At 35.5% G+C, this 13,348-nt stretch overlaps 1 protein-coding gene across 13 annotated transcripts in view; it reads left to right on the top strand.

Moving 5' to 3' along the window:
• The window catches only part of NAMPT (nicotinamide phosphoribosyltransferase), a 74,086-nt gene that overhangs the window by 28,720 nt on the left and 32,018 nt on the right, over positions 1-13,348 (top strand). For 8 of the 13 annotated variants that reach the window (XM_081535922.1, XM_081535920.1, XM_081535929.1 and 5 more), the window contains 4 exons: positions 2,424-2,564; positions 5,103-5,237; positions 9,421-9,480; positions 12,099-12,137. In XM_081535922.1, coding sequence (XP_081392048.1) covers positions 2,424-2,564; positions 5,103-5,237; positions 9,421-9,480; positions 12,099-12,137 — 375 coding nt within the window. Of the gene's footprint in view, positions 1-2,423; positions 2,589-5,068; positions 5,238-9,420; positions 10,253-12,098; positions 12,344-13,348 lie in introns of those variants that run through there. The other 5 variants (XM_081535919.1, XM_081535925.1, XM_081535930.1 and 2 more) reach the window with 4 other exon arrangements.

The following is a 13,348-nucleotide window of genomic DNA, read 5'->3' as shown; positions in this document are numbered from 1 at the left end:
CTTATCCTTGTCCTTCCTTGTTCTTAGGGGCAGCTCTTTAAGTTCAGTTGTTCCATCGGGTATTTGAACTTCTCTTTAAAAACTGAAGCTCTTTGGTTTTTCTTTCTTTTTTTTTTTTCATTTTTCTAAATAAAGTTTGAAAATGTATATGCATTTTTAAAGTTGAGAATCAGTTCAGAACTTGAACCTTTTTTAAAGAACTAACTCCATAAACAAAAAGTTAAATCCCAAGACACATATTCTCTGGCATTGGTAAAACCTTAAACAGAATGGTCAGAGAAGGAGTAGTTTGTGTTAATACATGCACTCATTACCTAAAGGATACTAAATACCTACTCTCTCTTCATATTGGAGGTGGGTCAAAATAAGTTTTTAGAAGCAAGGAAAGGAATTCATATAGACTTTTTGTCTAATCAGGTTTGCTTTTAATTTGTATGTGTAAAATTTTTTAAAAGTAATATTTCCTCTAATTCTGTAACATCCAGTAACATTAATAGAAAAATTCACATCAACTAAATTGTCTAAATTTCACAACTTGTGATGGTGAAGCTGTATGGGAAGAACACCTTAAAGAAATTGGTCCTAAAAGACAGAATATGACATTGGGTGGTACTGTTTTTTGTGAATTCCTCATTCTTGTGCTTCTGAGGTGTACCTAAAATCAGGTGACAGGTCTGAAACTATTTTCTCTGTATTTTACCCATATCTCCTTACCCTCCATCTGTCTGTCTCCGTTTCTTTTACTCCATTTTTCTGTTCTACTCCATGTGTTTCTTCTATGTTGAAATTCACTTATTAGAACTTTGATTTCACATTGTTTTATAAGGTTTTCATTATTGTTTTAGTTATACTTGGTTTACAGTTAGTTCAGTGAAAAAAATTCAGGGCCCTTGAGTATTTTGAGTTCAAGTGTAATAATAAAAAGACATGAGAATTACTTTAAAATAAATTGCATATGTCTCCATCTTGATTCCTGACATATAGCAGGAGAGTTAGACTGAGATTTAAAAAGAAAGTTGCATTTCTAAATGTGGATTTCTTAAAAGATGTAGGTCCTTGGAGTTTATATATTTGTATCTTATAAGGTTGAAAATGGGGCTTCCCTAGTGGCTCAGTGGTAAAGAACCTGCCTGCCAGTGCACGAGACGTGGGGTCAAGCCCTGGATCAGGAAGATCCCCTGGAGAAGGAAATGGCAACCTACTCCAGTATTCTTGCCTGGGAAATCCCATGGACAGAGAAACCTGTTGGGCTACTGTTCATGGGGGTTGCAAAAGTCAGGCACGACTTAGTGAATAAACAACAGCAACTATTCCTCATTTAGATAAGAGGTCAGTTTGAGACTCTTGGTATTGGGAAGTATATGACAAATCTGTATGAATAATTCACATAAACTTGTTAAACTTGATTTTGATTTTCTAATCACTTCTGAAAGTTCTGTTTAAATTTAAAAACCCCATACTTTCTAATTACTTCCTTTTGACTAATATGAAATTAAAAGAATGGTTATTAAACTTTATCTGTTATCTTCTACCATAAAAGTGATTGAGTATGTTACATAAGAAGACAGACACAAGTTAACTAAATCCTGCCTGGGAAAAAGAAATGCAAATGAAATGCAAATGCAGTTTATTACTCTATGATACTAGAGTAATAAATTAATGTAAATTTTTAATTATGTGTCCCTTGAAAGAAATAGTCCAGTTGTTAGAAGTCTTTGTTTATATAGGTCTCTCTTTCTGGCTTTTTAGATAATCATTCTGCCAAAAAATGATCCAGTGATAAATCTTAGCTCCCAGTCAGTTCATAGTTTTCTTTATGGCACTCGAGTACCAGCCAGGGTCAGATGACCGCCAGTGCCTCAACTCTTAAATTAGAGGGAGTATTTTTACACTTTTTTAAAATCACTAATATCTGTCGATTTTAAGCACTCCATTACATGACTTGCACTGTGACATGTGACAACATGTATTGAAATTTATTAATGATGAGTAGAGTCACAGAATCTAGTGATTTGGGGCAAATGTCTGGGCCTCATTGCTTGTGCTACTGGTATCTGGGCAGTAAATTAAAGAGGCAGATGAGAGTTTACTCAAGTAACCTTGTGTATTGATAGCCATTTTTTTCTACCTCTCATTCCCTTTATTCCCCCAACCTAAACCACAATCACTGATAACAGTACAAATTCAGGAACTTTGAATGAAATCTCCTCCTTCTACACTTATTCCTTGGGCTTCCCCTCTTTGAGGTGAGTGGGTCTTTTAAAAGAAAAAAGTGGGATGTAACTTCATGTAGGCCTTATTCTTAGCTCATTATTTACTGTGCTATAAACAGCTTTAGATGGTTTATTCACCAGTATGGCCCATGGAAAAATAACTTCTTTCCACTTCCAAATTACCTTTTTTTATTTTCTTCTTTAATCTAGATTGTGGAAGGCATGAAGCAAAAAAAATGGAGTATTGAAAATGTTTCCTTCGGTTCTGGTGGAGCCTTGCTACAGAAGTTAACAAGAGATCTCTTGAATTGTTCCTTCAAATGTAGTTATGTTGTAACCAATGGCCTTGGGGTATGTCCTTCAACTTCTGCTCTTGTGTTGTTACTGTCTTCTGTATGTGTAGGCCTAGAATATGCTCAGAATACATGTATTGAATGCAATAGTCGAAGGATAATATGGTCCTGAACTGTTACTGTATTTTACCCCTGACAATACTCAGAAACAGGAAAAATAAGAGATAGTAGGTGATAACTTGACTTCAGAAAAGAAGACATAGAAAAAAGAGGAAAAGTGAGAGAGAATTTAAGAGAGATGATGCAGGTCAATTCATTTCTACTACTTCAGTATATACCTTTGAATCAAGAAGTTGAGCAAATTTGAGTGAGAATGTCAGCTCACCTGTGCTTCCCAGCTGGCGCTAGTGGTAAAGAACCTGCCTGTCAATACAGAAGATACAAGAGACTCAGGTTTGATCCCTGGGTGGGGAAGATCCCCTGGAGGAGGGCATGGCAACCCACTCCAGTATTCTTGCCTGGAGAATCCCAATGGACAGAGGATCCTTGCAGACTATAGTCCATGGGGTCACAAAGAGTCAGACACGACTGAAGCGACTTAGCATGCACACAAAATCACTTCAGCTCACTTAGCCATCATGTATTAAAGATAAGCAAATATGTAAACACTGTCAGTGTTTTAGGAAGGTGAACTGTGAGGTTCAAGTTGTGACACTAGAATCATTTTCTGGTAGTCTTAAAAGGGGGAACCCAAGCTGCAGGCAGCTGAACAACCAACTCCCTAGTAGCTCTTCACAAGCTCTTGGGAGTCTCTGTATCAAAGGATGTGTGTTCAGTTCAGTCACTAAGTCGTGTCCGACTCTTTGCAACCCCATGGACTTCAATACACCAGGCTTCCCTGTACATCACCAACTCCCAGAGCTCACTCAAACTCATGTCCATCGAGTCAGTGATGCCATCTCGTCCTCTCTCGTCCCCTTCTTCTCCTGCCTTCAGTCTTTCCCAGCATCAGGGTCTTTTCAAATGAGTCAGTTCTTTGCTTCAGGTGGCCAAAGTATTGGAGTTTCGGCTTCAACATCAGTCCTTCCAATGAATAGTCAGGACCGATTTCCTCTAGGATGGACTGCTTGGATCTCCATGCTGTCCAAGGGACTCACTCTCAAGAGTCTTCTCCAACACCACAGTTCAAAAGCATCAATTCTTTGGCGCTCAGCTGTCTTTATAGTCCCAACTCTCACATACATGACCACTGGAAAAACCATAGCCTTGACTAGATGGACCTTTGTTGGCAAAGTAATGTCTCTGCTTTTTAATATGCTGTCTAGGTTGGTCATAACTTTCCTTCCAAGGAGTAAGCGTCTTTTAAATTCATGGCTGCAATCACCATCTGCAGTGATTTTGGAGCCCAGAAAAATAAAGTCAGCCACTGTTTCCCCATCTATTTGCCATGAAGTGATGGGACCGGATGCCATGATCTTAGTTTTCTAAATGTTGAGCTTTAAGCCAACTTTTTCACTCTCCTCTCTCACTTTCATCAAGAGGCTCTTTAGTTCTTCTTCGCTTTCTGCCATAAGGGTGGTGTCATCGGCATATCTGAGGTTATTGATATTTTTCCCAGCAATCTTGACTCCAGCTTGTGCTTCATCCAGCCCAGCATTTCTCATGATGTGCTCTGCATATAAGTTAAATAAGCAGGGTGACAGTAGGCAGCCTTGACGTACTCCCTTCCCAATTTGGAACCAGTCTGTTGTTCCATGTCCAGTTCTAACCGTTGCTTCTTGACCTGCATACAGGTTTCTCAGGAGGCAGGTCAGGTGGTCTGGTATTCCCATCTCTTGAAGAATTTTCCACAGTTTGTTGTGATCCACACAAAGGCTTTGGCATAGTCAATAAAGCAGAAGTAGATGTGTTTCTGGAACTCTCTTTGCTTTTTCAATGATGTGTGTAGGGGATCCTAAAGACACATGGGTTGGTTCCCTCCCTTAGTTCAATCCATCATTCTTTGGCAAGTTCTAGGTTTGCCTCTTCTGCTTCTCCAGTTGCCTTCTACCTTTCTGATCCTAAAACACTGTGCTCGAGGTCTCTAGGTTCTCAAGGTTGTCTTTGCTTCTCATGGTAACAAGATATCACTAGTAGAATAAAAAGTAACAAAAGGGAAAAAGTTATGAAGTGGGCAAGCCTTTACTGTGGTAAAATCCTAGTACCCTTGCCACAGATTATAGAGTTGACGTGGATTATTTTTCAGTAACATGCATGACTTAGATCAGTTTAAGGGCAATGCATAACAGAAAAGGGGATACTTTAAGGGTCACATTGTTGACCTCAAAGATTTATTACAGATGGAGTTATTAGTATTCTGCACAAGTAAGAAAGGATTTCAAAGATTTGGATTTGGTTCATACCTTTTTCCTGACAGAAGACTCTCTCCTCCACAATAGGCTAGAGTTATATCTGTAAGAGCTAGATGCAGATTGGTTTAGTTATACCTGCAAAGTACCTTAAAATTTATATAAATTTTATGTATACTTTAATGTGAGTTGAGTCAACATTTCTGATGATTAGTCTTCTATTTCTCTTACTTTAATTTGGATTCCAGATTAACGTCTTCAAGGATCCAGTTGCTGATCCCAACAAAAGGTCCAAAAAGGGCCGATTATCTTTACATAGGACACCAGCAGGAAATTTTGTTACACTTGAGGAAGGAAAAGGAGACCTTGAAGAATATGGTCATGTATGTATCTATGCTAATTTGGGTTTGTTTTGTTTGTTAAACAGTAATAAGTTCACTTTTCAAATTAAGAAAGGAGGCTTTTGTGTTTAAAATTATTTTCAGAAAAGCTCTTTTCTTGGAGGACAAGAGTTTTATTGTAAAATGTTTACAATTGCTGACCTAGCCTACCAAAATAAGATGAAAAATAAGAAATGGCTAGCCTTTACATTGGGTGAAATATTTTATAAGAAAAAAAAAATGGTGTTCCATATAGTTACCCAAAGAGAGTGATTGGTGAGCTTCAGTAAGTGTGTGTATTTGATCTTACTCCTGTTGCCAATTAGCAGTGAATCATTTCTGAACAGGAATAGTTAACAATACTTAAAGAATGCCAGTCTTAGACTATTCATAGCTGTTTATGTTACAGTAAAACTGTGGTAATTTTAGTAGATAAAAGAAGGGCTCTCCAAATTCCAAGATGTTGTTAAAGATGATTCCATTTTTTCAAAACAAAGAATCCAGTTCAGATGGTTTTCTTTAGTCTCATTTAATTCTCACCGCAACATCTATGGGCTAAAAAGGCAAATTATGTCATCTTAATAGTATAAGATATAAAAACAGTGAGACTTGATAAAAACAGTGAGACTTGATTCAGATTATAACTAATAAATGAACCAGGTTTTCTGATTTAAATCAACCAAGCTAGAAATATTTATATAGTATGCTTAAAGTAGTCTATATGCTCATTGACATAGAAAATTACACTTATATTCAACTTCTAGTTTTTATTAATAAGAAGCCACTGGATTGAACAAGAAAATATTCCTTTTTAGAAGGGAACTACTCACCATTGATAAAAATTATTAAAAATTTATTTTTATTGATTATATAATAAAATTGATATTTTTTAAACCTTTGATTCTTTATACTACATATATTCTGCTTATGTTACTTTTATTTTATTCTTTTAAGATTTTAAGCCATAATTATTACAGTAAGATTTTTCTGTTATCTTAATGAGAAATATGTACAAGTTCCTAAAACTTTTAGAATTAGATGTGTTTATATATAGCCTATTACACAGCCTTCATTTAACTCTTCTACTACCAAGACTTTGCTGTATTAGTTTACGCCAGATGGACAAAAGTTACTTTAGACATGGTCATAACTGTGATTAAAACAAGACATGGGTTTTAAGAGCATGTGGATGATACTCTAGAACATTTGAGTCAGTAAGCCATTTATGATCATCTAGACATTTTGATTTAATAGGAACCACCCTTCCTCAATAGATTATGAATTTAACTATGAAAATTTAAATATAAAGAAAATGCCACAGCAAGAGTAGTGTGATTGGAAACAACACAGGGATAGGTAAGATTGTTTCAAGATGGGGGAGTAGGAAGACCACGAACTCAACTCCTCTTATGGGCATGCCAAAATTATAATTATTTACAGAACAAATATTGATGAGAAAGAGCAGAATCTACCAGGAAAGATCTACAACTAAAACTATAAAGAAGGAACTATGACAAGACAGGAGAATCACCATATAGTCAAGACCCATATCCCCAAGTGGGCAACCCATAGGAGAATAATTACAGAGGTTCTTCCAAAGAAACAAGGGTCTGAGCCCCACTTCAGCCTCTCCAACCTGGTGGGCCTTGCATTCCAGAGAGCCTCAAAAGAATCAAATTCAAAGAGGACCACACCAAGACATGTGGTAATTAAATGACAAAAATTAAAGAGAATATTAAAAGCAGCAAGGGAAAAGGAACAACTTACATACACGGGAACTCTCATAAGGTTGTAATTTGACTTTTCAGCAGAAATTCTGCTGGTGAGAGGGATGGCACAATATATTTAAAGTGATGACAGAGTAAAACCTACAACCAAGAATATTCTACCGGATAAGACTTTCATTTAGATTTGATGAAGAGATCAAAAGGTGAGCTGAAGTTCAGCATCACCAAACCAGCTTCATAAGAAATGTTAATAGGAGTAATCCAAGCAGGGGAGAAAAATGCTGTAACTAGAAATACAATAATCACAAAAGGAAAAACCTTGTTAGTAAAGGCAAATGTATAGTAAAGGTAGCAAATCAAGCATTTACCAAGGAAGTTTAAAAGACAGACAGTAAAATCATCTACATCTGCAATAAGCAGTTTAGTGATACACAAAATGAGATGTAAAATATGTCAAAGACAGTAATGAACCTAAATGTAAGACATGATTCCATGAAACTCCTAGAAAAGAACATGTAAAACACTCCTCAGTGTAAATCATAGAAATGTTTTCTTAGATCAGTCCCCCAAGGCAAAATCAATAAAAGCAAAAATAAACAAATGGAATCTAATCAAAAGCTTTTATACAGCAAAGGAAACCTACCAAAAAGACAACCTACAGAATGGTAAAGTATTTGCAGATATGACCAACAAGGGGTTAATATCCAAGATACCCAAGAAGCTCATATAACTTAATATCAAAAAACAATCCAGTCAAAAAATGGGCAGAACTGAATAGACATTTTTTCCCAAGAAGTCATACAAATGTCTAACAGCCATGTAAAAAGATGCTCAACATCACTGACTGTTAGAGAAATGCACACCAGAACCACAAAAAGGTATCACCTCACACCTGTTAGAATAACTACTGTCATCCAAAAGTCTACAAATAACAACTGTTGGAAAGGATTTGGAGAAAAGAGAACCCTCATACACTGTTGGTGGGAATGTTAACAGGTACAGCCACTATGGAGATTCCTCCAAAAACTAAAAATAGAACTATGATATGATTTAGCAATTCCATTTCTGGGTATATATCCAAAGAAAATGAAAACACTGATTTGAAACATGTGCATGAAATAATAAACCCACACATGAAATAATAGCACCATTATTTACAATAATCCAAGATATGGAAGCAACCTAAGTGTCCATCAACAAATGAATGGGTAAAGAAAATGTGGTGCATGCACACACACGATGAAATATTACTCAGCCATTAAAAGTGAAAATTTGTCACTTGAAACAACATCAATGAACCTAGAGGGTATTATGCTATGTGAAAAAAGTCAGAGAAAGACAAATACTGAATGTTATTACTTGTATATGGAATCTAAAACATAAATGAATATAATGAAACAGAAGCAGTGTCACAGATACAGACAACAAATTAGTGTTTACCAGTGGGGAGAGGGAAGCAGGGAAGGGTAAGGTAGGGGAGTAGGAGGTACAAACTTCTATGTATAAAATAAATAAGGTACAAAGGCATACTGTACAGCACAGAGAATATAGCCAATATTTTATAATAATTTTAAATGGTTTATAATCTAAAATATTAAATCATTACATTGTACACCTGAAACTAATATTGTAAATCAACTATATTTCAATAGAAAAAGGAAATAACAGTGACAAAAATATTAGATAATGTAATATGCTCACCTTCAGATGAGATGAAAAACTTTAGCACAATAGATTACTTCTATGGATTTTTCAAGAAAAACTAGAGGCAGATAATTCCTTACTAAGACAGGAATGCTTTGCCAGACTCAAAAGGGAATTTAGTCCTAATTCTCTTAATTTGTCTTTGTTATTCTTGCATGGATCAAATGGATTACATGTATCAGTGACTTCTGGAATATACACAGTCTTTAAAATCAGTGACTAATGTATTAGTCAAGAAATCAATATCTATTAATGTTTCTGTTTGGGTTTGGTTTATTTTTAAGCTTGACTTTTGTTTAAGGCAAAAACTTATGATTAGTAAGTTTAGTAAATTCCAGGTTGATAAGTTTAATCGGTGTTGAGTCTCTTGGCTAGGAATAGGGACAGTCTGGCAGGCTTTCCTTACTGATCTGTCCATCATGATTATCAGTGACAGCCATAGTGCTTCTGGGCAGCCAAAGCAATAAGCATCTACTAGATTTGTTTTGCCTTTAAGGAAAACTGTTTTAAGAATGTGATACTTGAATCATTCCTTTTCAGAAAGTTAAACATGTCTACATTCCATTTTAGATCCGGGTCTTGCCTCCTCTGCCTGCTCCATCAGCATCCTTTGTATATAAAATCATTTCATAATTTGAACATTATCAGCATCTCTGTATTTGACTATTCAGTCTAATTCATCTAAGCATTACTGAAAAATTTTGTTTGATAGCCTAACATAACCATTAAATTTCAATATTGTTATATTTGTGCAGGATCTTCTTCACACTGTCTTCAAGAATGGGAAAGTGACAAAAAGCTATTCTTTTGATGAAGTAAGAAAAAATGCAAAGCTGAATATCGAACTGGAAGTAGCACCTCATTAGGCTTTGTTTTATGACTGGGTGTGTGTGTGCGCCTGCGTATGCGTGTGTGTGTGTTTACGTGCATGCACACACGTGTACCCCTGTGTGTGTGAGTATGTAATACATAATGTTTATTGTACAGATGTATGGGGGTTCTTTGTGTTTTATGATACAGTACAGCCAAATTATTTGTTGGTTTATGGACATACTGCCCTTTCATTTTTTCTTTTTTCCAGTGTTTAGGTGATCTCAAATTAGGAAATGCTCTTAACCATGTAAAAGATAATTGCTAAAGCAAGCTTTTTAGGGCCCTTTGCCAATAGATAGTAATTCAATCTGGTATTGATCTTTTCACAAACAACCAAGAAACTTTTATATATAACTGAAGATCACATAAAAACAGATTTGCATAAAATTATCATGATTGCTTTATGTTTATATTTAACTTGTATTTTTGTACAAACAGATTGTGTAAGATATATTTAAAGTTTCAGTGATTTAACAGTCTTTCCAACTTTTCATGATTTTTATGAGCACAGACTTTCAAGAAAATACTTGAAAATACATTGCCTTTTGTCCATTAATCAGCAAATAAAACATGGCCTTAACAAAGTTGTTTGTGTTATTGTACAATTTGAAATTATGTCAGGACATATCCAACAGAATTATTAAACCTCACTGCCCCTTGTAGACTTATGTATCAATCATTCTACATTAAAGAAAATAATGGTTCTTACTGGAATGTCTGGACACTGTACAGTGATTATGCAAGTTGGTCATTGTATTGTACCAGTGAAATGCCAAATTGACAGGCCTGTACTGCAGTTTTATATGTCAGATATTGCCTGTGGCTCTGCACCTCAAGATTTTAAGGAGATTTTTAGAGAGAATTTCTGCTTACACTATAGAATATATACATAAATGTAAAATATTGACAAATACGGAAGTAGTGTATTTTAAAGTAATTACACTTCTGAATTTATTTTTCCTATTCTATAGTTGATATGACTGAAATGAATTAGTGGAATGGGTAGTGAGTGTACTTATTTTAGATGTTTTGATTGTTACATTTTTCCTTAAGTTTTTCAAAAATTAAATTGGATATTCAATTTTATGGACATCACTTACTGATTTTAAACTGAATCCCTCAATAAATAATGCTCAAGCAAGTACTTACTTAAATGAAGATAAATTATCCCAAATGAAAAATAAGATGACATGAGTTTGAAAAAAAGAATCTGAACCCACAGTGGGAATTTGGCTGAATTCGAAGTGTTCAACATTGACATGTTCTAGAGTGATTAAACTGCTAGATTCTGAGTCAGTCATCACACCTGACTAGAGACCAGGGTTTTGTAGATTCCCTTCTGTTCTAAGGCTGTGGCCAGCAGGCCAAATTCAGACTATTTTTTTGTAAATACATATTGTCTATGACTGCTTTCTCACAACAGTAGAAGTTGAATCATTGCAATAGTGATCCTACAACCCGCAAAGCCTGAAATGTTTATTATCCAGCCCTTTATAGAAAAATATGTTGACCCCTGTTGTAAGAAAAAGAGTGTGCCTTGATATGTAGAGTTTTTCTCTTTTGTCTTCTCTTTTTTCATGTAAGAGTCTGATATTAGAAGACTGTTTAGAAAAGCTTTAACAATATGACGCTAAAGTGAAATTTTACAAATTGAAAAGCCATATATTATTTGTCCTAAACAGTTAGATGAGAAGGTATTTTATCACTAGAGTAATCTAATTAGAGATGAGTTATCTTTATTAAGCATCTTTTATAAGCATTATTAAGAAGAAGATGGGTTTTTGCAGATGATTCTAACCACTTGTCTAATGAGAACAGTAGGCATCAGCCACACTCCTAGGAAAAGTTTTCATCCTGTAATCCCATCCCTGGTAGAAAATAATTTTAAAGTGATTACTGTTTTTTAAATGTATCCAAGTGAAGAGTAATAGTAAGAAGAGCACATCATTCTTCATAAAATGTGCTAAGGGGCTTATAGCAAAGGGAAGGAAACTTACCAATAACAACTTTGATAACCACTCATAATTTTGATTGTTTATTAAACATTGGAATTACACTACAGACAACAATCTTTGTACACTGAATTTCAGCAATTGCAGAGTATCTAGAGGGGTTTCATTTTAATACTTTTCACTGAAGGCTAAAATCTGTACATTTGTACATGGCCAGTGATTGGGGGGATGGAATAATTAATTGTGTTAGCTTTCAGCCACTTGGAATTGATTAATCCCAAATCTCCATCACGTAAGCACTTAGTATTTTGGCCATCTCCATTCTGAGAAGCAACTGGTTAACATGGATACCAAATAGAGCTCTATTGTGTCACCCGTAAATCAGCCTAATCTTTCAAACAAAAGCAAATGGCATGTATGAGTTTGCTCTGAATTTTCAGTTAGCAGTTAATCCCCTTCAATTCATAATATCATGAAGTACTTGTATTTTAAATAGGAGATAGGAGTTCTGCATTAAGACTCTTTATTTGTACTCTATACTTAAAATGGTTTTAATGATTATCCCTTATTTCTTTTCTTGAAATAAATTGTTATGAAAATTTTATAAGGAAATCCACCTTGGAAAACTAGAAAGAGAAAACGGCAAGGTAATTATTGTTCTGTTTGCCATAATTTAGAATTCAAACTTAAACAAGTATTTTGTAGTTTTACATTCCTTTTTAACCCATTCAGTGGAGAATGTCAGCTTTTCTCCCAAGTTGTATGTTAAATCAATCTAATATGTATTCAGCATCAAAGATAAACATGTAATAAACATGGAAATAAAGTTTAGCTCTAATAGTGAAATGTTAAATTTGACTGTGTGCTTCAAATAATGGCATTTCCAGAGTTATCTTTTTTAGGTATTCTTCCAGTTGAAAGAATTAAGAGAATGAAAGAGGGAGAAATTTCTAGGATGACTCTTACTTTCTACCTTGTGTAGCATATGGCAGTGCCTTTTAGTAAAGACACTGAAGGGAGATCAGACTGGGGGGCAAAGAGCACAATTCATCAGATAAGATTTGAGATGCCCTCTCAGACATTTAAATGTGGGTTTTAGGTAGTTGGAGATACAGATTTGGACATGAATTTGATGTATAGATGGTCACTGGAGACATAAGAGGATATGTCTCTAGGCAGGGTGTAGAGTATGGCATAAACAAACCACAGGCTATAGGCCAAATCCAGCCCACCATCTGTTTTCTAAATAAAGTTTTATTGGAACACAACCCCGTCGATTAATTTAATTATTGTTCATGGCTGTTGTCATGCCACAATGGCAGAGTTGATTAGTGTGACAGACTTTATGGCCTGCAAAGCCTAAAATAATTTATTATATGGCCCTTTAAACAAAAATTCATGAATCTCCGCTATAAAGAAAAGAGGGCTTAGGCCAAAAGCATAAGTATTCTCAAAAGTTAAGTGGCAGATGAGCCAACAAAGGAGACTGACAAGCAGTAGCTAAAGAGGTTAAAGCTAGGAAGAGAAAGTCATGAAAGCCCAGGGGAGGGGCATTTTCCTGTGCAGGTGTTGAATACTACTGAGAGATCAAGTTCAGTGAGGGATGTAAAAGCAGCTACTGGATTTGACCTCCTGGTAGCAATAGGCAGCTTAGAGACATTCTCCCAGTGGTAGAGGAGGTAGAGGTCAGAAAGAAGCTACCTTACACAACTCCTGAGTGCCGGATATATAGCGGAGGAGCAAATGAGACAATAGCATGTCTCCCTTTCCCTTTGTAGCTACTGCTTTATCTCTGAGAAGGATGTGGGAAAGCAGGAGAAGTTGAAGACCAGCGAGTTAAAGAGAGCAGTATGGTATT

This window comes from Giraffa tippelskirchi, chromosome 10, assembly GCF_054371585.1.
Source record: "Giraffa tippelskirchi isolate mGirTip1 chromosome 10, T2T-mGirTip1v1.2.pri, whole genome shotgun sequence".
In the NCBI taxonomy this organism is placed as follows: Eukaryota; Metazoa; Chordata; class Mammalia; order Artiodactyla; family Giraffidae; genus Giraffa; species Giraffa tippelskirchi.
The sequence above is the reverse complement of the archived record's forward strand: the minus strand, read 5'-3'. Positions and strand labels throughout refer to the sequence as shown.